The sequence below is a fragment of the Pseudorca crassidens genome, chromosome 5 (assembly GCF_039906515.1).
Source record: "Pseudorca crassidens isolate mPseCra1 chromosome 5, mPseCra1.hap1, whole genome shotgun sequence".
Taxonomy (NCBI): domain Eukaryota; kingdom Metazoa; phylum Chordata; class Mammalia; order Artiodactyla; family Delphinidae; genus Pseudorca; species Pseudorca crassidens.
The window spans coordinates 37,233,247-37,260,412 of record NC_090300.1 but is presented as its reverse complement, the minus strand read 5'-3'; the positions used below and the strand labels follow the sequence as shown (position 1 = coordinate 37,260,412).

Here is a 27,166-nt window from a genome sequence, read left to right as displayed (position 1 = left end):
GGGGCTGCGGGCTGCACTGGTGAGTAGAAGCAGCCCTCCCAGGGTTCAGCGCTTCACTTGACCTCAGACTTCAGCCAGGGTTGCAGGAGACGGTGTCAGGGGGATTGGGGGTGGGGGAGGGACCCGGAGTGGGCAACCGAGACGCTTTTGGAGGAAGAGTCTGAGGATACCTGAAAATTGCGTTCAAAACGTTGTGTATGCGTGTGCACATGCTCTCCTGGGGGAAGGGTCCACAGTGTTCACCTAGTGGACCGCCCCTCAGTCCCGAAGAGTCTGTGTTGGAGACATCGAAGAGTTGCTTGTCTAGATGAAGGTCCAGGGGTCAAGGAACCCGCATTCTAGTAACTAACCTGGGGCCCGGGCGGTCACTCTCATCTTGGGCCTCGGCTTCTCTGTCCAGTGGGCTCCGGGGTTGCTGTGGTTCGTACCTCCGGGGTGCGGACTACTAGCCCGCGAGCAGAGATCCAGCCTCTCAGTTCCGGGCGCTGGGCAGAGGTGCAGCCGCAGCGAGCCCCTGCGAGCTGTCTGGGAGAGGGGTGGGGGTGTGGCGAGGGCGATGGGCCGGAAGGGCGAACCCTTCGGAGGAGGCGGATCCGCTCCCTCGCTGGCAGGTAAAGTTGGCCGAGGCCCCGAGAGCCGGGTAGGAGTCGCGCGCCGCCGAGGAGAATGAGGCTCGCGGTCTACTCCGTGCTGTGCGCGGGGGCCCTGGGTGAGTGCGCACTGGGAGCCGGGTGGGGGCCGGCCGTTTAGGATGGGACCGGGTGCCAGCCGAGGGTCAGCCACGGCGGGACACTGCACTGTCTCGTCTAGGAGGCTTCGAAGCAACCCAGCGCCTGGCTGGCTCCAAAGTGCCTTCCACCGCCGGTGGTTCATCAGTGCACCTGACCAACTTTCGCCCTTGCAGAAACCCTGCAGGCTAGGGCAGGAGTTCGCAAACTCTGACCAGCTGACCAAATCCCGCCAGCTGCCTGATATACAGCCGAACGAGCTAAGAATGGGTTTTACATTTTTACATGTGTGAAAGAAAATAAAAAGAAAAATAGCTTGACACATAAGAATTATGTGAAATTCAAATGTCAGCGTCCATAGATAAAACTTCATTGCAACACGATCATGCTCATTCAGGTATTTGTCCATGGCTGCTTTCAGGCTTTAAGGGCAGAGTAGAGAGTTGCCACAAAGACTGTATGGCCCACAAAGCTAGTAATTGCCTAGCTAGCCCAGTACAGAAAAAGTTCATGACCCCTGGCCTGGAGGCTGTTCGTCCAGTTTACAGTGAAGAAAACAGGGTCAGAGGAGAGAAGGGATTTTTTCCGAGGGCTCAAGGACTATTATTAAGAGGGGGAGGGGCACATCAGGTAAGCTTGTCATGTCAGGTATCTAACCAGAAGGATCTTTCCTGCTCTGAACTGTACAATGCCTCCCATCCCGACTACACACTAGGCAGGTGGAGGAATATAGGGGAGAAACAATCACCCTAGAATGGAATCCACCTGCCACTCGGTGCCATGTGACTGGGTGGTCCCTTGCCCTCCTCTCTGAGCTGATTTCCTCCTCAGTTCAGTAGAAATTACTTTTTCACAGCAAACACACAGTTGCTGTGAAAGTGACATGAAGTCATGTACCTAAGGGCAGAGCTGTAGGCACAGGTGAGTTATCACTGGAAAAAAAATCCTGCACGTAAATGTAGGGGACCCCGTCCCGTGTTGGGGGGCTGTCAGGGCTCTTGGCTGGGTAACTGTAAGGAAGGTAATGGTGCAAAGTCACTAACCTCATGCAGGTGGAGACCCCTGCCTGGCGGGACAACTGGGTTCTGTCCAGCCCTGATTCTGTCAGGTCTCAGGCTGTCTTAAATCATTTCTGGGGTAGGGTATCTATCATGGGGGGAGGCATAACCTGGGCTGAGCAGAAGAAGGCAGGAAAGGCAAGGAGTGCTTTCAGGGATGGGGGTGGCCCTCCTTGGCCCAGTGCTGCCACCTAGGGCCACACGGGGAGCTCTGATGGGGCTGGGGAAGGCTGGCAATGTTGCTACAGCTGTGGTCCAACTATGGCTGCAGAAAATCCAGAGTGCAGCCCCCTGGCCTCTCCCGTATTCTTCCTGAACAGGGCTTCTGTTGTTTGTTCTTCCCCCATCCCCTCTCTTGGCAGTGTCAGGCACTGACCAAAAGTTCACTTTCCCAGTCGGCTCTGTGTTTACTAAACAGAGGCAAGAGCTGCCTCTCCCTGGCCCTCCGCCCACTCCATCCCAACATTCCTTCTCTCTTGGCCACTGGACAAGGCTGGAATCGAGGACGTGCTTTCTTCAAAGCTCAGTGTTCTCTTCCTATAAAAACCCTTCTGGTGGCAGATGACAGGAATGTAACCAAACTAGCTTAAACTAAAAGTGTCAGAGGAGTGGGAATGGTGATCAGTAGGCCTTGCAAGAGCCAAGAACCAGGGGCTCAGTACAGCCTGTACCTCCACCTTGGCTGCCACCTCCTTTCTCTACCTTTTGCTCTTCCGGGGAAGAGATTTCTCCACGCAGTGAGCATGTGGCCACCAGCAGCTTTTCCCTTCTAGAGCAGATTGAAATATTCACAGTGGGCTTTGATTGCCCCTTCTTGAAATTGTCACATAGTTGGATGGAGTGTTGTTGATGGCTGGCCTAGTTTAGGTTACTTGACTCCATTGACACTTAGCTTGCTTGCACACACTCTTTCTTTTTAAAATCATTTTTATTGAAGCATAACTTACTTTTAATAAAATGGTCTCCTACAAGTATACATACAGTTCAATGAATTTCAAGAAATATGCCTACCCCCATAACTGCCACCACAATCAAAATATAGAACATTTCCATCACTCCCAAACTGTCCCCTACCCCTTCCCTGTCATTCGCATTTTTTCCCACTTTAGGTAAGTTTTTCCTTTTCTAGGATTTCATGTAAATGGAATCATGCACTACGTAGTCTTTTGTAACTGGCTTGTTTCATTCAGCACAATTGTTTAGAGATTTATCCACATTGTTGTATGTATCAAAGTTCATTCCTTTTTATCGCTGAGTAGTATTCCATGGTATGACTTTATCACAGTTTGTTTTCCATTCATTTGTTAGTGGATGTTTAGGTTGTCTCCAGTTTGGGATATTATGACTAAAGCTGCTATGAATGTTAGTGTACAAGTCTTTGGGTGGACATATATTTTCATTTGTTTTGGGTAAATATCTAGGAGTAGCATTGCTGGGTCATAATGGTAACTTGTTAAGAAAATGTCAAACTTTTTTGAGTAGTTGTACCATTTTCCATTCCCACCCACAATATGATAATTTCAGTTGCTCCACATCCCGCTAACACTTGGTGTTGTCAATATTTTCACATTTAGCCATTCTGATAGGTGTGTGTACTACCTCACAATGGTTTTAAATTGCATTTCCCTGATGAGTAATAATGTTGTAGCTTAGCTTTCCATTTTCTTTTTTTTTAATTAATTAATTTTTTTTGAATTTTTGAATTCTATTTTTGTAAACAGCAGGTTCTTATTAGTTATCCATTTTATACATATTAGTGTATATATGTCAATCCCAATCTCCCAATTCATCACACCACCAATAAAATAATTAATTTTATTTATTTATTTTTGGCTGTGCTGGGTCTTTGTTGCGGCACATGGGCTTTCTCTAGTTATGGTGAGCGGGGGCTACTCTTTGTTGCCATGCGCGAGCTTCTCATTTCAGTGGCTTCTCGTGTTTCAGAGCACAGGCTCTAGTCTCGCTGGCTCAGTAGTTGTGGCGCATGGGCTTAGTTTCTCCACGGCATCTGGGATCTTCCTGGACCAGGGCTCAAACCCGTGTCCCCTGCATTGGCAGGCGGATTCACTGTGCCACCAGGGAAGCCCTCCATTTTCTAAATGATACCTTCTGAAGAGCAGATGTTTTACATTTTGATCAGGTTCCCTTACCTAATTTTTATTTTTTGTTATTATGTTTTGTGTCCTCTCTAAAAATATTGATATAATTGGCTACCCCCAAAGTTGCAATAGTTTCCTCTTTGTTTTATTTTAGAAGTTTTATAGCTTCAGCTTTTATGTTTTGGTCTATGATACATTTTTAGTTAATTTTTGTGTATGGTATAAAGTAAGAGTTGGGATTCACTTTTCTCATATGGATATCCAGTTATTCCAGGACTTGTTTTCGAAAAGAATATCCTTTCTTCACTGAATTACCTCGGCAGCTTTGTTGAAAATCTACTGACCCTATATATATGGGTCAATTTCTAGACTCTCTGTTCTGTTACATTAAGCTTTATATCTCTCCTTGTGGCAATATCACACTGTCTTGGTTACCGTAGCTTTATAATAAGTCTTGAAATCAGGTAGTATAAATCCTCCAACTCTATTGTACTACTTCAATGTTGGTTTGGCCATTTAGATCTTTTGCATATCCAAACACAATTTTGAATCAGGTTATCAAATTCTATAAAAAACAATTAGGCTTAGATTATTATTGAGATAGCATTTAATTTATAGATTATTTTGAGGCTTGGCATCTTAACAATATTGAGTTTTCTAATCCATGAACATTCTATATCTATTTATTTAGGTCTTCTTTCATTTATCTTGGAAATTTTTTGTAGTTTTCATGTACAGTTCTTGTTCATAATTTGTTAAATGTATCCCTAATATTTCATATATATATCTATTTTAGATTTTTTTTCTTATTTTCTTTCATTTTTCTTGGCTGTATCAGGTCTTAGTTGTGGAATGCTGGATCTTCGTTGAGGCATATGGGATCTTTCGTTGCGGCACGGGCTCTTTGTTGTGGTGCGCAGGCTTCTCTCTACTTGTGGCATGCAGGTTTTTCTCTCTTTCGTTGTGGTGCGCAGGCTCCAGAGCGCGTGGGCTCTGTAGTTGGCGGCAGGTGGGCTCTCTTGTTGAGGCATGTGAGCTCAGTAGTTGTGGCACAAGGGCTTAGTTGCCCCGCGGCATGTGGGATCTTAGTTCCTCCACCAGGAATGGAACCTGTGTCCCCTGCATTGGAAGGTGGGTTTTTTTTTTACCACTGGACCACCAGGGAAGTTCTGATATTTCATATCTTTGAAAGCCATTGTAAGTATTATTATTTATTTATTTATTTATTTTTTGCGGTACGCGGGCCTCTCTCTGTTGTGGCCTCTCCCGTTGCGGAGCACAGGCTCCGGACGCACAGGCTCAGCGGCCATGGCTCACGGGCCCAGCCGCTCCGCTGCACGTGGGATCTTCCCGGACCTGGGCACGAACCTGCGTCCCCTGCATCGGCAGGCGGACTCTCAACCACGGCGCCACCAGGGAAGCCCGTAAGTAGTATTTTTAAAGTTTCATTTTACAGTTTTTTCTTTTTAGCTTTGTAGAGATTCAACTGATTTTAGCGCTTTGACCTCAGATCCTAAGACCTTTCTAAATCATTTATTCCTTAAAATTTTCTGTGTAGAGAAACATGTTATCTGTGAATATAGACAATTTTCTATCTTCTTTTCCAACCTGTATGCCTTTTGTTTCTCTTTTGAGCTTTGTTAAAATGGTTAAGACCTCTAATACAGTGTTAAACAGAAGTGAAGAGAATGTCAATCTTTGCCTTGTTTCTGACCTGAAGGGGAAAGCATTCAGTCTTTCACCATTAGGTATAATATTAACTGTGGGGTTTTTTGTAGATGTTCTTTATCAGGTTGAGGACATTCCTTTCTATTCTTACTTTGCTTGGAATTTTGAATTGGCAAGTGCCTTTTCTGTTCTATAGAGATAATCGTATGAATTTTTCTGTTTTATTCTGTAATATGGTGAGCTATACTGATTAGTTTTTGCACATTAATTCAACTTCACATTCCTGGACAAGGGATAAACCTGTGTGTGTGTGTGTGTGTGTGTGTGTGTGTGTGTGTGTGTGTTCATGTACTTAAGAATTTTTTTTTGGCTGCGTTTGATTTGTTAATATTTTGTAAATGATTTTTGTGTCTATGTTCATGGGGGATATTTGGTTGTAGTTTTCTTTACTTATAATGTCTTTGTTTGGATTTGGTATCAGGTTAATGCTGGCCTTAGAAAATGAGTTAGGAGTATTACTTTCTCCTTTACTTTATAAGATAGTTTTTGCCACATTGGTGTTATTTCTGTTAAGTGTTTGATGGATTTCATGAGTGTAACCACTTGGGTCTGGAACTTCCTTTAACATTCATTATAGTGCAAGTTTGCTGTACCCAAATTCTCCCAACATTTGTTTGTCTGGAAAAGTTTATTTTTGCCTTCAGTTCTGAAAGTTATTTTCATTGGTTTTAGATTTCTAGGTTAGCAAGTTATTTTTCTTTTAGCACTTTAAGGATATTCCATTGTCTATGACTTGTGTGGTTTCTGACAAAAAGTCTGAGATATTTATTGTCTTTGCTCCTCTGTACCTAATTTTGTCTCTTTTCTCTGGTTGCTTTAGAACTGGGAGTTTGTAGTTTTCATAATATTAGGAAAAATTCTGGCCAAATCTTTCTTCACATATTTTTTCTTGCCCCTTCCCCCCTTTTTTTATCCTGGACTCCAGTTACACATATGTTAGATCACTTGATACTGTATGACAAGTCACTGAGGCTCTGCTCATTTGTTTTTCTATCTTTCTTTCTCTCTGCTTCATTTTAGATAGTTTGTAGTAATGTCTTCTAGATCATCTTTTTTCTTCCGCATATCTAATCAGCTGTTAATCTCATCCACTGGAATTTTTATTTCAGATATTCTATTTTTCATTTCTAGGAATTCTTTTTGGCTCCTTACATCTTATATTTGTATCCTCATTATGCTCATGTTTTTCTTTTCTTGGGGGTAGGGTTCACTATTTACTTATGGCAAATATTCCACATCCATGATCCTCTCCAGTCAGAAGTTCTTTGAGAGGATGCCATGGGCCTTGGCCAGTCGGAGAATGGCATCATCTGACTCTCCCATCCTGTGAATGGCCCCACAGATAGCCTAGGTTTTGAACTGGGTGTTGAACCTGCCTGTTACTTTGTTAACCTCAGCCAAGTTCACCTGGACTGACGCGTGGTCTTTGGCGCCGATGATGCAGTTGCTGGCAGAGTATTTCTGCGGCAAATACAGGTCCACGAACTCTCTGGCATCATTTTGCATGTTGAGGGCATGTCTGGTGGCACCACAACAAGCATGGGAGCAGAAAGGAAGCGCCGCATCCCCCAGCAGCGCTGATGTTCATGTTTTTCTTTAGCGCTCCGAGCATACTTATAACATTTAAAATAGCTGTTTTAAAGCTATTTTCTGTTAATTTCCTCATCTCTTTCATTTCTGTCTGATTGTATTGACTGATTTTCCTCCTGGTTATGGATTACATTTTCCTGCACCTTCAGTTGTGTATTAATTTTATTGGTTGCTGGATACTGTGAATTTTACCTTGCTGAGTACTGTATTTTGGTTTTTGCTTTTTTTTTTTTTAATTTAAAGAGTGTCAACCTTTTTTTCTGACAGGCACTCATAATGTCTTCAGATCAGCTTAACCTTCTCAAGACTATTTTTCAAGATGTTTAGGCAGTGTCTAGAATACCCTTCTTTCTAGATCTAGTTTAGCTTACTTATGGAATCTTTCATAAATGCACTATTTATTCAATAAGATTTTCTCCACTCTGAATGGTGGGAACCCAAATGATTCCTAACCCCATTTGAGTTCTGAGAAATGTTTGGTTTAGGCTCCCTATTAAATTTTCTTTCCCTAGCAGTTGTCCTTGCCTGGCCTCCACAATGCTCAAATTGATATTTAGCCAGAATCTCCAAGGTGTGACAATTCTGGATCTCAATCTCTCTTCTCTTTCTCCTCTCTTTTTGCATTCCCTGCTCTTTGGTACCCTGTGCTGCACATTCTAATTGCCTCCACCTTACCAAACTATGGTCTCTGTCTCCTCAACTTGGGGTGACCATCGGGCTGTTTCTTTTCTCTTCTCTGCCCTGCTATCTGGACATTTTGTCCAGGAAGAAAGCTAGTGTGATTACAGGGCTTACTTTATTTGTTTCCCTTCTCTCGGGGATCACAGTCCTGCACTTCCTGTTGTCCAATGTGTTAAAACATTTTTTTCGTATGTTTTTCCCCAGGTTTTTTTTTTTTTTCTCACCTGTTTAAAGTGCTAGGGCAAGTCCCATATCAGTTATTTCTCATAGGTGGAAATAGAAGCCCATCCTGGTTTGATTTTTTGTTTGTTTGTTTTATGTTTTATTTGTTTTGCATTTGTTTAGTTCCCTGCTTTAGTACCATGTTTTTGTCCAGACTTTAGCGTTTCCCCTAATGATGTGAATATCATTCACCCTATTTTATACTCACACTGAATGAACTAGTGATTACCACTGGGGAGAGGGAGGGGATGAGGGGCAATATATAGGTAGGAGAGGGAATAAAAGGTTATTATAGGATTATATGAAATTATCTGTGTGAAACTTTTGGAAATTGTAAAGCACGGTAGAATTTAAAGAATCTTTCATTCAATAATAAATAAATAAATAATTTAAAAACATCAGAAATTCAAAAGCTACAGTTTTAATCATTTGACCATAAGCACAGGTGACTGAAAATAGACTTTCAAAAAGGCTTTCTCAGTAAGTGCAAACCTTTGAAAAAAAAAAAAAACTGCAATTGTATACAGTGGCTCTTTGTGTAACTTAACCTGCTTACAAAGCTATTTTCATTTATAGAGTTGTATTGTCTCTACAGTTATCAGTCATTTCTAAGAGCAGAAACGTTTTAAGAATCTGTATTGGCAAGCAGAGTAAACATGCTTTGAAAGGCTCAAAGTGCAATATGAGCTATTACTCCACACACTTCTATTCTGCGCAAGGGCATCTGTCCTGACAGCTCCATTCTCTCACTGGCTCTTCTACCCTGGCGGCTACTATCGAAGACCTGTTCAAAACAGAGCTGAAGCACTCCATTTGTCACTCCCTGTCTTTGGTATGGGATTCTCTCTAAGGAAATTTGACATCTCCTGTCCCATTTATTTTGATATTTCCTACTTGCAGACAGTTAAAACACAATACAGGCTTTGGAGTCAAACAGACCTGGGTGTTTCAAGTATTAGCTTCATCTCAAGTTATTTGATGTCTCTGACAGTTTTTTTTGTTTGCTTGTTTAAATTCATCTACAAAATGGGAACACCAGTATTTAACCAGCAGGACAATTGTGGGCACTCGAGGAGGGTCATGTGCCTGGCCTGACACACAGGGCCTTCTCAAAAATTCATAGCTGTGACTGCTGTTACTTGCATCTGCTAGATTTCATCTAAGATGACATTTTGCTCAAATACCACAGTTCTGTAAACAGCATTTTGCCTTTGCATTATTGTTAACACAAATTACTACAGCCTAAAGTGCCAGTGAAATGAACAGACACTGATTTTAATGCCCCAGCAGTTACTACCATGTAAGGTTAGAGTATCTAATGCCAAGACAAAGATTAAATCATTAGGCCCAAATCTTCCTTCCCATAATGCTATTTTCTTTTTTGGTGTGAAATTCACTAAAATGAAATTAGTCATTTAAAAGTGTACAATTCAGTGGTATTTAGTATGTTCACAGGGTTATGCAACTACCACCTCTATCTAGTTCCACCATAGTTCCAACACCCCAAGAGAGCATCCTGTACCCATCCTCCTCTTCCCCAGCCCCTGGCCACCACCAATTTGCTTTCTGCCTCTGTAGATTTACTTATTTTAGATATTTCATATAAATGGAGTCATATAATGTGTGGCCTCTTGTGTCTGGCTTCTTTCATTTAACGTATTATTTTTGAGCTTTATCAGTGCTATAGCATGTAGCAGTACTTTACTCTTTTCACGGTAGATTATATTCCATTTTGTGGATGTACTATATTTTGCTTATCAATTCATTCATTGCTGTGCATTTGGGTTGTTTCCACCTTTTTTGACCATTGTGAAAAGTGCTGCTCTGAATATTTGTATATATGTATTTGAGTATCTGTTTTCAATTCTTTTGGGTATATACTTATGAGTGGAATTTCTGGGTCATATGATAATTCTGTATTTAACTTTTGGGGGATGCTTTGGCTTTTTTCTCCAAGGGAAAAGGCACAACCAGAGAAATGGGACCTGAGAATTTATGTGGGCCAGGCAGCCAGTCCAATGTGTGTCTACCCCTCTCAGCCAACCCTTGACCTTGTCTTTACCTTCTTCTTACAGCAGAGAAAGGTGAGTGCTGTGGGTCACTTACACCCCTGGCCTGTCTCCCGTAGGGCTGTGTCTGGCTGTCCCTGAAAAAACTGTGAGATGGTGCACTATCTCAAGTCATGAGGCCAATAAATGCTACAGCTTCCGTGACAACATGAATAATGTCCTTTCAGTGGAGGGTGCTCATGTCACCTGTGTGGAGAGAACCTCTTACCTTGAGTGCATCAAGGCCATTGTGGTAAGTCACTGCTGCCTAAGAAGAGTGGAAGAAAATCCATACTTTCTCCTTCTTTTTTTGTACTTGTTATAGTTTATTGCTTCAGAACAACTTTCTCTCTAGCAAGGAACTAGACCATGCTTTAGAGGAGAAAGAAATAAGCTAAAGACTTGAAAGTACAGTGACTATGTGTAGATGAAAATATAGGTGCTCAACATTCATTAATAGTGAAAACAACAATAATAATAATTAAACAACTGATAGAGAAGGATTCAGTGAAAATGGCCACGGTAAAGCAAAGCCAGAATTGCACTGAAAGAGAAATCTATAAAGACTCAGAAATAAACAAGAAGCTGTAGTATCACTATTATTACTTAATATTGTTTTTGGAATTTCCTAGTAATGCAATGATATAAAATACATATGAGATAGAAACAAACAAAATATCAATATTTTCAGATGCTTGCATGCCTAGAAAGTACAATGGAATCAAGAGAAATGTTACCATAATTATTAATGAAAAAATTAGTTTGGTAAAAGATAAATATATCACAATTAATGTCATTTTCATATATCAACAGTCACTAGTTGGGGAAAAATAACCTCAAATTGTGATCTCATTTACATTTAAAATGATATACAGAAAAATGTTGCAGGGAAAAAATCATATGAGAGATCCGCAAGATTATTATAAATGTAATACAAAAGTCTGAGACAAGTGAACAGTACTTATTAATAAATTAAAACATATGCCATATTCCCAGACAGGAAGACTAAACTTCATATATGTGCACATTTTCCCAAAGTTAATTCATAAATTTAATATAATTGTTATCAAAATTATATTATAAAATTTAAAAAGTCAGTAAAATAAGTTTACAATTCTTAAGAAGAAATATGGGTGAGAATATAAAATAGTATTATGAAAAATAAAATGAGCTGGGGAGTAGCTGAGGCCTGCCTGAAACTATAACATATTTAATAACAGCATTACAAAGAACAGGGTCCTCGGATAGATGTAGAAGATCTGGAAGAGAACAAAATTCAGACATATTCCGAGCTTTCTATACATACATCCATCTGTCTAATTATCTACATGATATGATGTAGATGCAAACTATGATGAATGTCCAACACTAAGGCAGTCTGGTCCTAGGCTTAATGGTTACATACACATAGATTTAGATATTGTATGATAAGACATACTTTCCAAACAAATGTCTGAGAAAGGATTCTTTAGTTGGACAACTGGATAGCCATTTAGAAATAAAATCAAGTGAGATTTTTAATCCATTTACCAAAATAAACTCCCAGCTTGACTCAATTTGACTAATGTAGATAGATATAAAAAGATAAATCACAGAAGTAGACAAATTTGGAAATGTAAAAATTTTAAGTCTCTGACAAAGGAAAAAAATTAAAGCCCTAAGCATACAGAAAAATATATTCACATCAGCTATAACGAAACAGTGTAGTGTAAAAGCTATGTAAAGATGTCATTTAAATTTATAAGAAATGCTTAAGAATAACAAGCTATAAACAAACTACTCACAGAAATGACAACTAATAGACGATACAAGTAAGGAAAGGAAAATGTTCATCCTTTATAATAATCAAAGGATACAAATAAAACCACCTTAAGGTAGCAGTTTATATCTCGTAATGTGATAACATTTCTTAAATGATAGTATTTCTTGCCAGTGGTTTTGCGTGAAATTGGTATGTATTGCTATGGGCATTAGAAATTATAAATTTCTACATCATTTCTGGAGAAAAATTTGGAAATATTCAGTAAGGGTCATAAAGATGTACACAAACTTTATTTATTTTCTCTAATTCATTCATATTTATATATGACCTTATGCAATTGTGGGACCTGGTTAAGAGATATCTGTAAGACTATTGTCTTTGCATCTGATACTGGAACTTGAGGAGGAGGTGGGCAGGAGGGGGAAGATGTGTGAAAAGGAGGAAAGACTGAGAACCATCTAGAACCTCAGTCATGAGCTGGAGCCCATGGGGATGGACTGAAACCTGTTCTTGTTGCTTCTGACCTTGATGGTGTTCACAAGGCCTTCTTGTCTTTTACCTTTATACTAAATCCCTCCTTTTCTTAAATTGGTTTCTGATACATGCAACCAACAGAATACTAACTTGATATATGTATATACATATGTATACATATACTTATATATGAATACACATTGTAAAATATATGTAAGAAAAAATGAGATGGAGTAAAGGGAGGCAAGTATACAGAAATGTAGTATTAAATTTATAAAAAGCCAAATTACTTTAAATGTCAATTAAGAAATGAATAAAAAGCACTATTTACAACAGCCAAGATACAAAAGCAACCTCAGTGTCCATCAGTAGATGAATGGATAAAGAAGATGTGGTGTATATATACAATGGAATATTACCCATAAAAAAGAATGAAATCTTGCCATTTGTGACAACATGGGTGGACCCAGAAGGTATTATACTAAGTGAAATAAGTCAGACAGAGAAAGGACAAATGCTGTATGATTTTACTTATATGTGGACTCTAAAAGACAAAACAAATGAACAAATATAACAAAACAGAAACAGAGTCATAGATACAGAGAACGGGTGGTTGCCGGAGGGGAGATGGGTAGGAGGAGGAAAGATATAGGTGGGGGAGATTGAGAGGTACAGACTTCCAGTTGAAAAAAAAAGATTTCCATGAGGAAATGAGGGGTAGGGAATAATCCAACCTCATTTTTGAGAAGAGGCTGTGAAGTTACTGCTTCTCTCAGGGAGGAAGGAATTCTTGGCTGAGAGATCCTTGAAGAGGGAATCCAGACTCAAGAGTGCAAACCATGACTTCTTATGGATGGAAATATTCTACAACTCATTCACTCAATTCAACATTTATTGGACACCTACTGGCAGTCGGTGCTGGGATTTGGCAGGATAAAACAACACAGTAACATCCCCACCCTGGAGGAGGCTGCATTTCAAAGGGGAGGACAAACAATAAATAAACGTTTGTCAGATGGTTGATAAGGGCTCAGGAGAGAAACAGAGGGCTTCCAGCATTTATGAGGTGGTAGTTTTAAGAGCACAGTTGGAGGAAAGCTCACTGCGAAGGCTTTTGAGCCAACACTAGGGAGGCGGAGGAGGTCTGAGCCATACCAAGTATCCATGGCGATACTTGTCAAGTGTCCCTGGCAGAGGGTTAGGTGAGTCTTCCTCAGAGGTGAGGGGCTTCATTCATGTCTGGCCTTTTCTCTTTCAGGCAAACAAAGCAGATGCTGTGACCATTGATGGAGGTTTGGTGTTTGAGGCAGGCCTGGCCCCCTACAACCTGAAGCCCGTCGTGGCAGAATTCTACGGGTCAAAAGATGGTGCGTCTTCCACGGGGACCCAGGTCTCTGTTCTGACACAGCAGCCACAGCAGAAGGCAGGGACTCTGTTGGCATTACACTTGCAGGGAACAAAGCTGCTGGAGTTCTCTAGACTGTGAGAGGCTGTTACCTCCGCTAACTCATGGGGGCTGGGATCTTGGCTCTTTCTGGGAAGCTGTGAACTCTGAGCATCCTGATGGGAATGCTGCTTGTGCTGCTGAGTGAGAGCGGGCATGTTGTCCAGAGTCCACTGCCCGCCCGGTGGGGTCGCCCATCTCTGGAGACACACAGACCTGGACAGCCTCTCCGTGTGCCAAGTCCTCTGCAGTTGCTAGAGAACACAGTTTGAAGAATGGGGTTTGGGGAGGCGAAGAATGGGGTGCCTGCCATACTTGTCCATGAGTGTCACCAGTGTGTGTGTGAGCACGGTCTGTCTCAATTTGAGTCCAGCTTGCAGGGCCCTGGCGAAACCCTGGAGACGCCCTCCATACCTTCCCCCCACACCTTCATCTTCGTGCCCAGGCTGCAGACAGAGAAGGGAGAAGAGCCCGTGGGGAGAAACAGTAAATCTCAATGACTGGGAGCTACAGGCCCTGTAATAGCTGGTGCAGAAAAAGAACTCAAGTGTATTGCCTTGAAGAGGGGCAGTTTCCTTTCTTCTGTCAATCAAGGGCCTTTCCCTTTCCTTTTCTGCCTGCTTACCAGGAGATGTTGCAGGTCCTAGGATCTCCCCAAGTTCCTTTGCACACACTCTGTAAGATGAGTGGCAATGATGTGGCATCTTCCTTTGGCCCTTCTTTCTCTGCTCCTTTTCAGATCCACAGACTCACCATTATGTTGTAGCCGTGGTGAAGAAGGGCAGCGATTTCCAGCTGACCCAGCTCCAAGGCAAGAAGTCCTGCCACACAGGCCTGGGATGGTCTCCTGGGTGGAACATCCCCATCGGGATACTTCTTCCCTCTGACTTGGTTGAAAAAGGTAAGCTGGCTGGGACGGGGTGCCCTGAGGCAGGGCTCCTACTCCCAGCACCCACGTGGATTCTATTGGGGCCTTACGAACACTAACAGGCGTACAGGTTTCATAAACTCCAAGATGGGGACAACCTGCTTTAAACGTGTGCTGTCTGGGTTTGCTGCACCAGCGAGCCTTGGGAACTGGCAGCTGAGTCTTTCCTTCTCTCAGCAAAGGAACCCCGGTCTCTGAGCTCCTGGCAGCCCCACATTCACGGTAATCCCAGCAGTTTGGCTTGATAAGGGCCATCGTGGAGGCTGATGAGAAAGGGGAACTGCCTTCCAGCTGCCCAGGAAGGCTCACTGGGGATGATCACCATACCGCCAGCAGTCAGGCCTCAGTGCTGTGGGTGAGGGCTTGGGATGAAGGCGAGAGGGGATGAGTGGACCAGAGCTATGATTTTTTGTGTACTCCAGTCTCTTGTTCAGTTCCGATGAGTCATGGTGAGCCTAGGGTGCCTTTTCAGCCCCTGAAAGATGACAGCCAAATTTTCTGTGCTCTGCAAAATTGTGTCTTTTTGAGCCCTGCCGACTCTGCAGCATTTATGTTTCACCTGTGTTTGGGGCTGCAGAGGTCAGATGGGGTGCTGCAGCCTGGGCCACAGCTCTGGCTATGTTTGCCCTTTCTTGGGGTTCCTGCTTGCCCCGGTGTCAGACGCTGTGGGACGTCTGTCTGGGCGGTTATGATGTGGCTGTTGGCACACCCCCGAGCCCATGAGGCAAGTTAATCCAACCCCCTCCCATGAGTTCCTGGAAGAGGGATCCCTGGGAGCCACCACAGACCCTGGATCAGAAGAGGAGAGGGGTGGGTGGGACCACGTCCTGAGATAAGGAAGGGCTGTCGGGGGTTCCTGCGTGTTTAGAGTCCTGCGGCCTCCCCCACCACCCCCGAGCCTCCGTGTTGGTGAGCTAACCAGGTGAGTGGTGCTGGGGCTGCAGCTTGGGTCAGTGCAGCTCAGCAGTTTTCGCACCCTGCAGGGGACAGGCTGGGAAGCTTCTTTTGGGCTGGAGCCCCGGGACCACGCGTGAGCCAGCCACGCCCTCAGACCCGGGCACTGTCGGCCACCTCTGCACACCCACTTCCTCATGACAGTCCCAGGCAGTGCATGCAGACCTCTGGGCTCTCACATACGGACACACACACACACACACACACACACACACACACACACACACACGCATGCGTGACCAAGGGGCCCCGGCAGCTCATGCCCTGAGGTCCGTGTGTCTCCGTGTTGAGCAGCAGCGGCTAAGTTCTTCGCGGACAGCTGCGTCCCCTGTGCGGATCAGACGGCTTTCCCCAAACTGTGCCAACTGTGTGCGGGGAAGGGGACCGACAAGTGCGCCTGCAACTCCCACGAACCGTACTTCGGCTACTCAGGGGCCTTCAAGTGAGTGGGGCCCCCTTGCTCCTCTTCCTCACTCTGATGATGGGGAAACTAAGGCACAGGGAGTGGACGGGGCCTGCCCCAGACCACCTAGAGTGTCGGTGTGAAACACAGGGTCTCGAGTGCCTCCCACGGCCCACCCTCGTTCCTGCCCGTCCTGAGGGGCAGTCTTCTGTGGGGGAGCCCCGCTCGTCTCCCCAGATGGAGGGGTCTGGACCAGGGAGGTTTCTGGGATCCATGGACACAGGCTTGGACTCCCAGCTGGGCCAAGGGCTGGGAACCCTCCCCTACACCAGCTGCTTCTCTCTACCTGAGTATCTCTGTGTCAGGGACGCATGCTGCTTCTCCCCACCTCCCTCTCAGCCCCCTGCCTGCAGGCACCTCTCCATACTCCACGCCCTGCAAGAGACATAGCTGCTGCTCAAAACCAGAGCAAAACTGGCCGGGAGTCCAAGCCTGTCTAGAGTTTTTAACCTCTATGTAAAAGGCTTTAAACCTTTTTTTTTTTTTTTTTTTAATCTGTTGCTTTTGGCTGCCTTCGAAGAGGAAGGTGGTGGGTTCCTCTTTTGCAGCCTCCCTCCCCAGAGTTTCCTGGGATGTAGCTTAGGGGGCTCCTGCTTGCTTCAGACCTGGCTTGGCTGTGGGGATTCAAAGGGTCTTCAGACAGGGCCATCACCTCTGTGAGGACGGACTGAAGCCTGGGAAACTGTGGGTGAAGCCCTGTTAGCCAGTGGCCCGGGGCAGAGCCTGGGGAGGGGGGTACTGGGGGAGGGGCGAGACTGTGCTGTGGACAGCGCCTGACCACAGCTGTCCTGGTCCTCAGGTGTCTTCAGGACAGTGTGGGGGACGTGAGCTTCGTGAGGCACATGACGGTGTTTGGTAAGTGCCGGATGGAGGAAGAATCCTGCGGGCCACCCTCTGGCCAGAGGAACTCATTCCTTCCTGAGCCGTCTTACATCTAGAGATGGGTGGTGCTAAGATCTTAATGAAATAGGAGAGTTTCTGTATAAAAAACACTTCCACTATTTGTACTTTGTTTAGTGCTCAGTTTGTTCAGTCTATAAATCTACCAAACAAATCTGAGCATTTAAGCATTACTTACCAACTAATAAAACAAGTTTTAATAATCAGATTCTCTTAGTCACTGGAATACCAGTTTCCGATCTAATCACTTTCTCCTGAATACTTCATTATGAAGGGCTCCTAAATGCTTTAATCACCTTAAACAAACACAGATTATTATAATGATTTCAGAACTTATTAGCACATCTATAATTAAATCTGTTGCAAAAGCATTACTACCATGGACAAAGATGTATTTCTATGTTAAAAAAAAAAAACCTTGCAGAGTTTTGGGCAGTTTATCAGAAACAAACAAAATAATATTTCAGACAAGTTCAGTTTACAGATTCTGGGTTTTATAACCAATTAAATTTCTGTTAGATACAAAACACACTTGTATCACTTAGGATGTTTAAACAAGAGATGTGTATTTTATGCTAGGTTCATTTTTTAAAATGTGTCTGCCACCTCAAGGAGAATTTTGAGCCCTCACTTTTTCCAGGGGCCTTGGTTCCTCGCAGCCTGGTGTCTTTCCCTGACATGGAGCAGAAGTGTAGTGGCTTTGTTCCCTTGCTCAGCTGTTCACAATTCACTGTCCCCTCATTATCACACACTGACCTGGTTTGCTAGCATTTTGGCAATTCATGTGTATCTTATCATCAATAATTTTAATTAGTGGTGTCATCTATGGGTTTTGTCTCCCAGAATCAAGTTGTTCCCGATAGCCGTCATTGTTATTTCCTCTGGCTGCTCAAGTTGGCACAGTTAGGCCAATGGGTAGCATCTTCTAATGCTCACCCTGGAGAACTGAAAACATCCTCACTTTCTGAAAACAACCAATTGTCCGAGACCATCCCAATTTCCCTTTGCTGAAAGTCACATGTCCACTATTATATAAGATCCCTCATTGTCTTTTAAGCAGAAGTTTCTGAGTTTCATTGTCCTAGCTTGGCGCTGTGTCAGCCACAGACTAACTCAGACTTTGATGAGTTCCCTTAACCCTCTTAGCCTCAGTCTCCTCATCTCTAGAATAGGATAATCTGGATAATCTACCAGCCTCCCCCAGTTGTTATGAGGATTAAACGAGACAGAGCATGGAGAGCCTTCAGGTCAGTCTTTGGTGTGCTGTGAGCTCTCAGAAAACATTTGCTGTCAAATGTTAGCAGAGGCTTGGGCTGAGCATGCCTCCCAGCCCTGGGTCTCTCTGCAGTGAGAATGTGTCATTTCATCTCCTGAGGGCTCAGCATCCTCACCTGTATAAAATGTATTTGGAAAAGATTCTCTTTTAGTCCTCCTCAGGCTGTTAAAAAATGATTAAAGAAGACAGTTTAGGTGATACAAACTTCAACACTTCTTGAAGTGGGCAGTCTCCATTCAGAGAACTGCAGAATAGGGCAGAAGGCAGGAAGCTTTGATAGGGTAAAGAACAACTAAGAGAAAAATAGATAATATCTGATTGGCTGGGGCCACATTGCCAAGGGTGAGAAGGAAGAAGGAAGGAAGTATAGACCCAGAGTTGGCTTGGCACTGGGGGCCTGGCTGACTGGATAGACTGTGTTTCTGGTCAGGCAGAACATTTACAGGCACAGGAAGTTATCTAAGTTTCAGTGGTGACCTGGCATCCCAGGCAGGAGCGGCTCCATCTTGGGCTTAGAAAGTTATTTCAACAAATCCCCAAACAATCTGGGATACAGGGAGGGGCAGGGACCACACCTCTTTCTCTGCCTGCCGTCGGCTCATGTGGGCTTCCCTCCACAGAGAACCTGGCTGACAAGGCTGACAGGGACGAGTATGAGCTGCTCTGCAGGGACAACACCCGGGGGCCTGTGGACGAGTACAAGAGGTGCCACCTGGCCCGGGTCCCTTCCCACGCTGTCGTGGCACGAAGCATGGGCGGCAAGGAGGACTTGATCTGGGAGCTTCTCAACCTGGCCCAGGTAGCCCCACCCACCATCCTCCCCTCCTGCGTAGGGGTCTCTGCTTAGATTTGGGGCGCTCTCGTTGACTCCCTTCTAGCCACTGTGGAAGTCGTGGGTGTCCAGCACAGCGGGAACCATGCCACATGTCCTCCGCTTCACTGATAAGCCCTCGGTCTGGATACGTGATGGGCAGCAGTGGCCATAAAACTCCCTCCCTTGGCATCATCAACGCCATGGGCCAAAGACTGCACAGAAGCCCCTTGTTGCCCCAATTTATTCTTCTCAGTTGTAAAGAGGTCCTCAGGCTACAATGCAGGTGCCGTTCCTCCATGAGGTGCTCCCCTCTTATCCCATTGGTGGGGACCCCTCAGCGGCAGGTTCCCGGCTGTGAGCATTCTGTGTCCTGCGCTGGCGGCCCTCTCTCCCAGCCCGCCCTCATCCGGTCACCTGTCCCATCTCTGTCAGCACCCTCTGCTCAGCACTGGGTGGTCAGAGATGAACTAGACACAGACCTGCCCTTGGGTCACTCACAGACGACTGTGGAAGATACGGTGAGCACATTATACACACAGCTAATCACCAGAGGACACAACCTTGGGGACATGGATTATGCACTTTGAAGGGACTGACTTGCAGGGCGTACCTGGAAAGGTTCCTGGGCCCCGGGGTAAGCTGTGGGCACCCCAAGGAAATGTGGGGTTTGCCAGAGAAGGCAACATGCAGAGCCACTGCAAAAGCAAAAAGCAGACAGACGTCGCAAAGAGTGTGTGGGTAGGTGTTACCGTCAGCTACCATCAGGAATGGCTTTGGGCCAGTCAGTGGGAATTATACGCAAAGGGCCCTTCGCTTTTTGGGGGGGGCCAGAAAGAGGAAGGGACTGCTTGAAGGCCTTCAGTGGCAGGCTTGGGGTGGCAGACGCGCCCAGGACTTCTGATCTCTAGGCTTGATGGTCCTGGATCAGCACCCGCTCCAGGATGAAGCCCACCGGAGCCACTTGGGGCAATCAGATGGCCAGCAACAAGGCCACCATCACTGGCTGCCCCATGGGAATGCAGCATAGGAGAGGGGCAGCTGCCTGGCCCATGGTGACCATTACCCTTTATGCAGACCTGGGGGCAGCCCCTGGCAGTCTCTCTGAGGCCCACAAAGCAGACAAGCTGGGATTTGCTGGAGAAGATTTGAGAACCCCATGAGCCACAGGGACTTTGGAGGGCCTTGGCATGGTCTTTACTCTCAGGCACTCATATTTCTCTCGCTCTCTGCTCTCCTTGTCTGGTTTGGGGTTTGTTTTTCCTTTACTTCCTTATGCTAGCCTCCTTTCTTCACTGTTTCTTTTATCCTTTGAACAGGAAAATTTTGGAAAAGACAAGTCAGCAGAATTCCAGCTCTTCGGCTCTCCTCATGGAAAGGACCTGCTGTTTACGGACGCCGCCCTTGGGTTTTTAAGAGTCCCACCTAAGATGGACGCCAAGCTATACCTGGGATATGAGCATTTTTCTGCCATCCAGCATCTAATGAGTGGTGTGTAAGGTCCTGCGGGGGGACCTGGAGAGCTTGGACATGGGGCAGGGTGTGGCCATGGAGGTTTTCCTGGTGCCCACAAGCCTCACCTCACCCAACCTTCACTGGGCTGCAGGGCCCAAGGGAACTACCACCTGCATTGGGTTCATGCAAGGATTTTCTGCTGATCTGGGGAAAAGGCCTGAATTAGGGGGTCACAAAAGGCTTTGAAAGACCTTCAGATTACAGGCAACTTGAAGTAATGATGGTCCTGGCTCCCTTGTGTGAACCAGGGTTGCCCCACCCTGCAGTAGGTCTGTTTGACAGGGAAAATAGTCCATCCTAAACTGCAGTGGGAACACAGCCTCTGCCACCACCGGGAGCACAGCTAGAATTTCAGAGGGTTTTAATCCAGTGCCTGCTTTCCCTTGGATCCCCATGGTTTATTTCTTCCTTCCTTCTTTCCTTTTGTTTTTCCCCCTTCATTTAGTTAACCAGTAGTTATGGAGCATGTACCAAAGCCACTGAGATTGATGTGGGCGTCAGAGCAAGCAGGCCCACCCAGAACAAATGACACTGGCTTCCAACTAGGGGATGCTCCCTCGGTGGGAGAACCCCATCCTGGAAGAGAAAACCCCAGAAGGCCCTGAGCCAGGCTGGTGCTCAGAGAGGCCTCCCCTGGGGTGGTGACGTCTGAGTAGGGGAGGTCAGGAGGGTGCTGGCTCTGCCTTCACTGCTCTTTCTGGGAACCGAGTTCACCATTTCTCCTGGGAGGTGATAGGCAGCAATGAGCAGTGACATGGGCATGAGACACTGCTGCCAACTCTGCTGTTGGGCAGCCGCTCGTAAGACAGTGGCGCTAACCGCCCCCCTCCCCTCCCCCATCTGGGGGCTTCCTTTGGATCCCTGGCTCTTCTCCACCAGACCTAGGGACAGAAGACCCCCAGAGGGTGATGTGGTGCGCAGTGGGCCAGCACGAGAAGGCCAAGTGTGACGAGTGGAGTGCCCTGAGCGGTGGCATCTTGAAGTGCACCGCGGAGGAGACCACGGAGGGCTGCATCGCCGCCGTCGCAGTAAGGAGGGCCCCGTTCCTGCAGTTGGGCTCTGACACTCAGACACGCAGCGCTTCTGCAGTCTGGCGGTGAAGCCCCCTTCCCAGATGTCTTCCCATCAGCTGTGAGGCTGAGACGCACCTGTTACGTGCTGCCTTCCCCCACCCCCAGCTCTCGAAAGCCACACCCTGCTGCTCCCACAGGCCCCTCCCGCTCGGGGGCCGGCGGAAACACAGAGCAGCCCAGGACCCAGACTGCTTAGGAGCTCAGCTCTGGAGCCCAGGGAGCTCTGAGGGGTCCTGCCTAGGAAGCTGGGTGACACCCCAGGGTGTGGTCAGGACCCCTGTGGATTGGGAAAGCAAATCAACCTTTTCAGTTCTCTGGACAGGTTCAGGTTTTTTTCTGGGGATAAAATTATTACATGCTGGAAGAGAATTGAAAAATAAATGATATCATTTACAACTTCATAACTTAGAAATCAGCACCACATAATTTCTGAGTTATAATGTTGTGTTGGTATCAACTGTCCATTTTCTCTATGAGCAGACAATATTTTTGAGATTAGAAAAAAATTTATAAATAAAAGATTGAAAAAATGACAAGCGTAGGAGACTACAATTTTTCTTAAGAAAGAAGATCTAATTTTGGTAAACGTCCCTGGGACCAATGTCTAAGATTAAAGTCTTGCTATTTATACAGTCTCCTAAATTTGTCAATTATAAGAATTAAATGAATTTGAGCACTTGTAACATTGCCTGGCATATAATAAGCAGTCTATAAATGTTAACAGTTGTTATTACGATTTCAATTCTTGAGCACAATTGGTGCACTTTTTAGGTAATGAAGTATTCATTTAAAATGTTCTTAATGGCTGCATAATAGTCCACCAAATATTTATTCAATCAATTTCTAAATGTCTATATCTGAATGATTTCCAAATCCTTTGCTGTTATAAACAATATAGGATTGAACATTTTTGTTCTATACCCATCAATATTTCTAAGTATATCTTTAATATTAATGACAGTGAATATGTCTGGAGTTACTTACTATGTGCCATGCATATGTATGAGCTCTTAACTTGTATTAACTCATTTATTCCTCATGATGAGCCTATGAGGTAGATTTTTCACCCATTTTGTGGATGAAAAAAATGTACCTAGAATAGTATTTAGGGATGTGTCCTTTGGATTAGTCAGATCCTGGAGGCTGACACATTCCATAGTGGTTATGAGCAGAAGCTAAGGAATTAAACTACCTAAGTCTTAGTGACCATCTATTGGATAAATTACTTAGCTTCTCTCTGCTTCAGTTAACTAAGGTATAAAAGGGGGAGAATTATAGTACCTACCTTACTGGGTTCTGTGAGGGAGTACATGAGGAAATCATTGTAAAGTGTTTAGAAAAGGGCCTGGCACATAGTAGGGGCTTGATAAGCTTTTGCTTCTGTAGTTACTACTGTTTTAAGATAGATTTCTAGAAGAGCAATTAACAGGAGAAGAGCAAAGAGTGCCTGTGTCTGTGTGTTTGTTTCTTGATGACCTTATCTATGAATATAAGTATGCATTTTTTTGTCTCTGTTGTTGGAAAAGTTCATTGATTAAAATCATAAGTTAATTATTAATGAATTATTAATTAGAGTACTAATGGGGTTATAAGAACAGAATTGAACTATGCCATACGGAAGAAAACGTGTTCCATAGAAACAGATTAGACACATACTCTGAGTCTGATTGTCGAGTGAGTGACAATGGTCACAAAGAAAGTGTAGTGATGGCATGTCCAGTACTCAGAACGGGGTCTCATGCGAGGGCACAGAGATGACCAGGGAGCATGACCTGGGTTGGGTGCTTGCTTCTGGGTTAACAGGCTAAAGGCATGTCCAGTTTTCTAAACCCTGTGTTTATGTGGCAGAAGCTCTGGGTCATACACCATTTGGTTTATCACAAGGACGTGTGACATTAAGCCAATGAGATGGAAACCTCTGAGGATGAGACAGGATAACAGCCTCACTGTTGTGCTATTGGTTTATTTCTTAACTTCAGAAAGGAGAGGCTGATGCCATGAGCTTGGATGGAGGCTTCATCTACACAGCGGGCAAATGTGGTCTGGTGCCTGTCCTGGCAGAGAACTACTGTAAGTGGAGGGGAGGGTCTCTGTGTTTTCTTCCTTCTGGGCTATGGACACAGAAAGGTGAGGAAATAATTTAGTTCGATGTGGAGATAACAATAGATGTTATCTGGAGTGTAGGGAGCTAGCAGATAACATCTATCTTCCCCAGAGTCAGAACCAGTTAAGATATAGATGCGGAACTTAGGCTGAAAGAAATCAAAATAAAACCTTTATTACTGAAAGAGTGATATTGGAGGGCATGGCATAGAGCTAGCCATGGGGCTTGTCAAATTGTCCTTGAGTTAGAGTCACCCACCAATTCAGGAGGACAGGTCTGCTGGCAGACCGCATGCTGAGGGCAGAGGGAAAACACATTCTGTCATAGATGAGATCGAAACCACCCTCTCCCCATTCTCTTCAACAAAGAAAGAGCCACAGGTGCCTAGATACTTTTGCCAAATTTACTAATCCAAAATTAGCTCACCCAAGATGCACTGGGACATTGATGGATGGGGCCACAAGGTCATGGTCTTTGTGGGGATCCCTCCACCTGGAAAAATACAGCCAGGGGAAAAGAGGATTTCACCACTATTTGTTAAATGCCTCATCTGCTATGCAGTGAGTGAGAAACCATACGTTATCCTTCAAAACAAAACAAAACAACTCTATGAAGTAAATAGTGGTATCTCCATTTTACTAAGGCTTGGGGGAGTTGAATGATGTGTCCAAGGTAGAATAAAGACTGCAACCAGGTCTTTCTGAACCATGGGCTGGATCCTTCCCCTCCAACACAGCATGACTACAAGGATTGTCTACACAGCCCAGAGCTCGGAAGGGAAGAATGTCCGTATGCCTAGAATCACACAGCAAATCGAAAGGATCTCTGTCAAGGTCTTCAGTGGCTTCTGTTCCCCACCCCACCCCCTTCAATGAGCATCTCATTTTCTTTCTCTGTAATTCCCTGAATGTTGGGCATGTTCTGGGAGGGAACCTAATGTTCCAGTGGCAAAGGTCAGGAGAGAGGAGGTGAAATAGGACTGCAGGATCTCGCCTTGTTGATGGCCAATGATAAACTGCTTAGCAGCGTTTCTCATTTTATTCTTGACTACTGAGACTGAGAAAGTCAGGACTTGAGTAATGTGAGAATTTAATGACCTGTACCTCAATTCTTTTTCTTTTTAGTGTCTCAAGATGGCAAAGAGCAGCTTGGGTCTAAGTGTGTGAACACACCTGTGGAAGGTGAGTCAGAATCGGTAACACTGGGGCTCAAAGGTAAAGGCCTGGGCTTCCCTGGTGGCGCAGTGGTTGAGAGTCCTCCTGCCGATGCAGGGGACACGGTTCATGCCCCGGTCCGGGAAGATCCCACATGCCGCGGAGCGGCTGGGCCCGTGAGCCATGGCCGCTGAGCCTGCGCGTCCGGAGCCTGTGTTCCGCAGCGGGAGAGGCCGCAACAGTGAGAGGCCCGCGTACCACACACACACAAAAAAAAGATAAAGTCCTGTTGTCAGGGAGGGGGTGAGGAAAGCCTTACAAATAAACCGAAGTTAGTAGAGTTGTTTGAAAAAAAAGAGAGAGAGAGAGAGAGATGACACTGCCGCAGTCCATCGTGAAGGAGCAGGTCTGTCGTGGGGCATGTCACAGTGGACAGAGGGCTCCTGCTTGGACTGCTTCTGCTCACTCTGCTCAGCAGTCCTCTAGAACATGCACATTGCTGGCCGCATCACGTAGATGGGCAAGTGAGGCTCAGGGACGGTGTGACTTGCCCAGGGCCACACAGCCAGGAAGTGGCTGCACCTGGGTTTGGGCAGAGGCGCCGTGACTGGAGACCCCTGCCCTTCCTGACCCACTGCAGTGCTCCCTGTCACATACTGCCACCCATGTCTGCACCGGGGCAGGAGCCCGTTCCTGACATTTCTGGGGCCCAGTGGATGCCTCAGAGGGGGAGGAGGAGGGGAGTCATAGATGCTGCTACTGAAGAGGAGGAGGATGAAGATGAAATCAGCCCTTTAGCTTTTAGTGGCTGGCTTTGAATAGCTGGGGAGTGACCTCCTCTTCAGAATAGGAGACCAGGTGATGAGTTTTCCCATCCATGTCTCCACATGGGCAGAGAGGTTCTGTGTCTGTCCCTGAGGTACCTAGTGTTGGGCATTGGCTAGAGCAGTGGTTCTCTAGGTAGTGTGGTGTCTGGACCAGCGGCATCAGCGTCGCCTGAGAACTTGTTAGATGTGAGCGTTCTTGAGTCTGACTGCAGGTCTGCTGGGGTCCAGGATGGGGCCGCTGCTCTGTGTTTTAACAAGCCCTTGGGATGATTCTGATGCATATTAAGCTTTGGAAACCATCGTGATGGAGGATCTTGAGATGAAAACAAGTGCTCACCTGGGTTTAGAATTTCTTATGAGACAGGAGAGCTGCAGGAGGTGGGCGGGCACACAAGCTTGGGGTCTTGAGGCCCTGCACCGCCCGCCTCCACAAAGGCCTCAGGGGGGCAAAGCCACTCACCCTGCGGCAGCTGCCCTTTGTTTGCAGCAGGACCCCAGCCCTGGGGTCAACTGTCCCTCTTCCCTCTGCTTTCACGGCTTTCTGTCTTCTCTGAATTGGATCTGTATCTTCAACTCTAAGGGCTGGCATTTCGTTGTTCTGATTATAAAATACGTAAAGTCAGAAAGAATTCTAATTGATTCACAAGTGATTGAAATTTCCAGGAACTGCAGTGATATACAAATGTAGGTCAATGAGGATGCTTAGAAGACGGTTCAGGGTAATGGAGAAAGTTAGATTGGAGTAGAGATGGTGAGGGGTTAATCCCAAAGCCACACACACACACACCAGATGACAATAAATAATACCATTTGTGCAGAAATTGTTACAGCTCAAGAAAGGCACTGTAACAGTATTTGGCCGCCGGAATGGCGTAATAGAACCCAGTCGGATAGGCAAGAGCTTGCGGTGGCCTCAGGAGAATCTGCTTCACCAAGAAAGGGGCTCTGGTACTGCTTCTGCATTAGCAATATGGCTGGAAACCTATCCATGTAACCTCCCCTTCCCATTCCTAACGTACAGTGTGCTCATATTAGCATTACTGTTACCATTTCACTGAGGAGAAATTTAGGATCCTAGATGCTAAGCGACTTGTCTGAGATCATTTAGTAACTGGTGGGCAGGTCTTCCACTGCCATGTTGATTCCCAAATTTTCCAGGCATGAATATATAGATACCTCATCCACAACAGCAAGACAGGGTGTGTGTGTTGGGGGTGGTGGGAGTGGTGGTGGGGAACCACATTACCCATGATTCCAGTCTCTAAATTCAGCCTTGCAGTTTAGGCCTTACTCAACAAGCAGGATTCTGTTACACTCTACTGCAATA

At 45.4% G+C, this 27,166-nt stretch overlaps 1 protein-coding gene and 1 pseudogene across 1 annotated transcript in view; one reads left to right on the top strand and one right to left on the bottom strand.

Annotated features, from left to right (window-relative positions):
• Window positions 1–589: 589 nt before the first annotated feature.
• The window catches only part of LOC137224814 (inhibitor of carbonic anhydrase), a 40,780-nt gene continuing 14,203 nt past the window's right edge, over window positions 590–27,166 (top strand). Inside the window, exons 1-11 of the mRNA XM_067737772.1 lie at window positions 590–709; window positions 10,235–10,407; window positions 13,649–13,757; window positions 14,574–14,735; window positions 16,011–16,158; window positions 16,979–17,034; window positions 18,976–19,154; window positions 20,486–20,657; window positions 21,561–21,709; window positions 23,734–23,824; window positions 24,983–25,039. Of these exons, the coding sequence (XP_067593873.1) occupies window positions 667–709; window positions 10,235–10,407; window positions 13,649–13,757; window positions 14,574–14,735; window positions 16,011–16,158; window positions 16,979–17,034; window positions 18,976–19,154; window positions 20,486–20,657; window positions 21,561–21,709; window positions 23,734–23,824; window positions 24,983–25,039 (1,339 nt within the window). The 5' untranslated portion in view covers window positions 590–666. The remainder of the gene's footprint in view (window positions 710–10,234; window positions 10,408–13,648; window positions 13,758–14,573; window positions 14,736–16,010; window positions 16,159–16,978; window positions 17,035–18,975; window positions 19,155–20,485; window positions 20,658–21,560; window positions 21,710–23,733; window positions 23,825–24,982; window positions 25,040–27,166) is intronic.
• Window positions 6,863–7,119, bottom strand: LOC137224817 (small ribosomal subunit protein eS21 pseudogene; annotated as a pseudogene).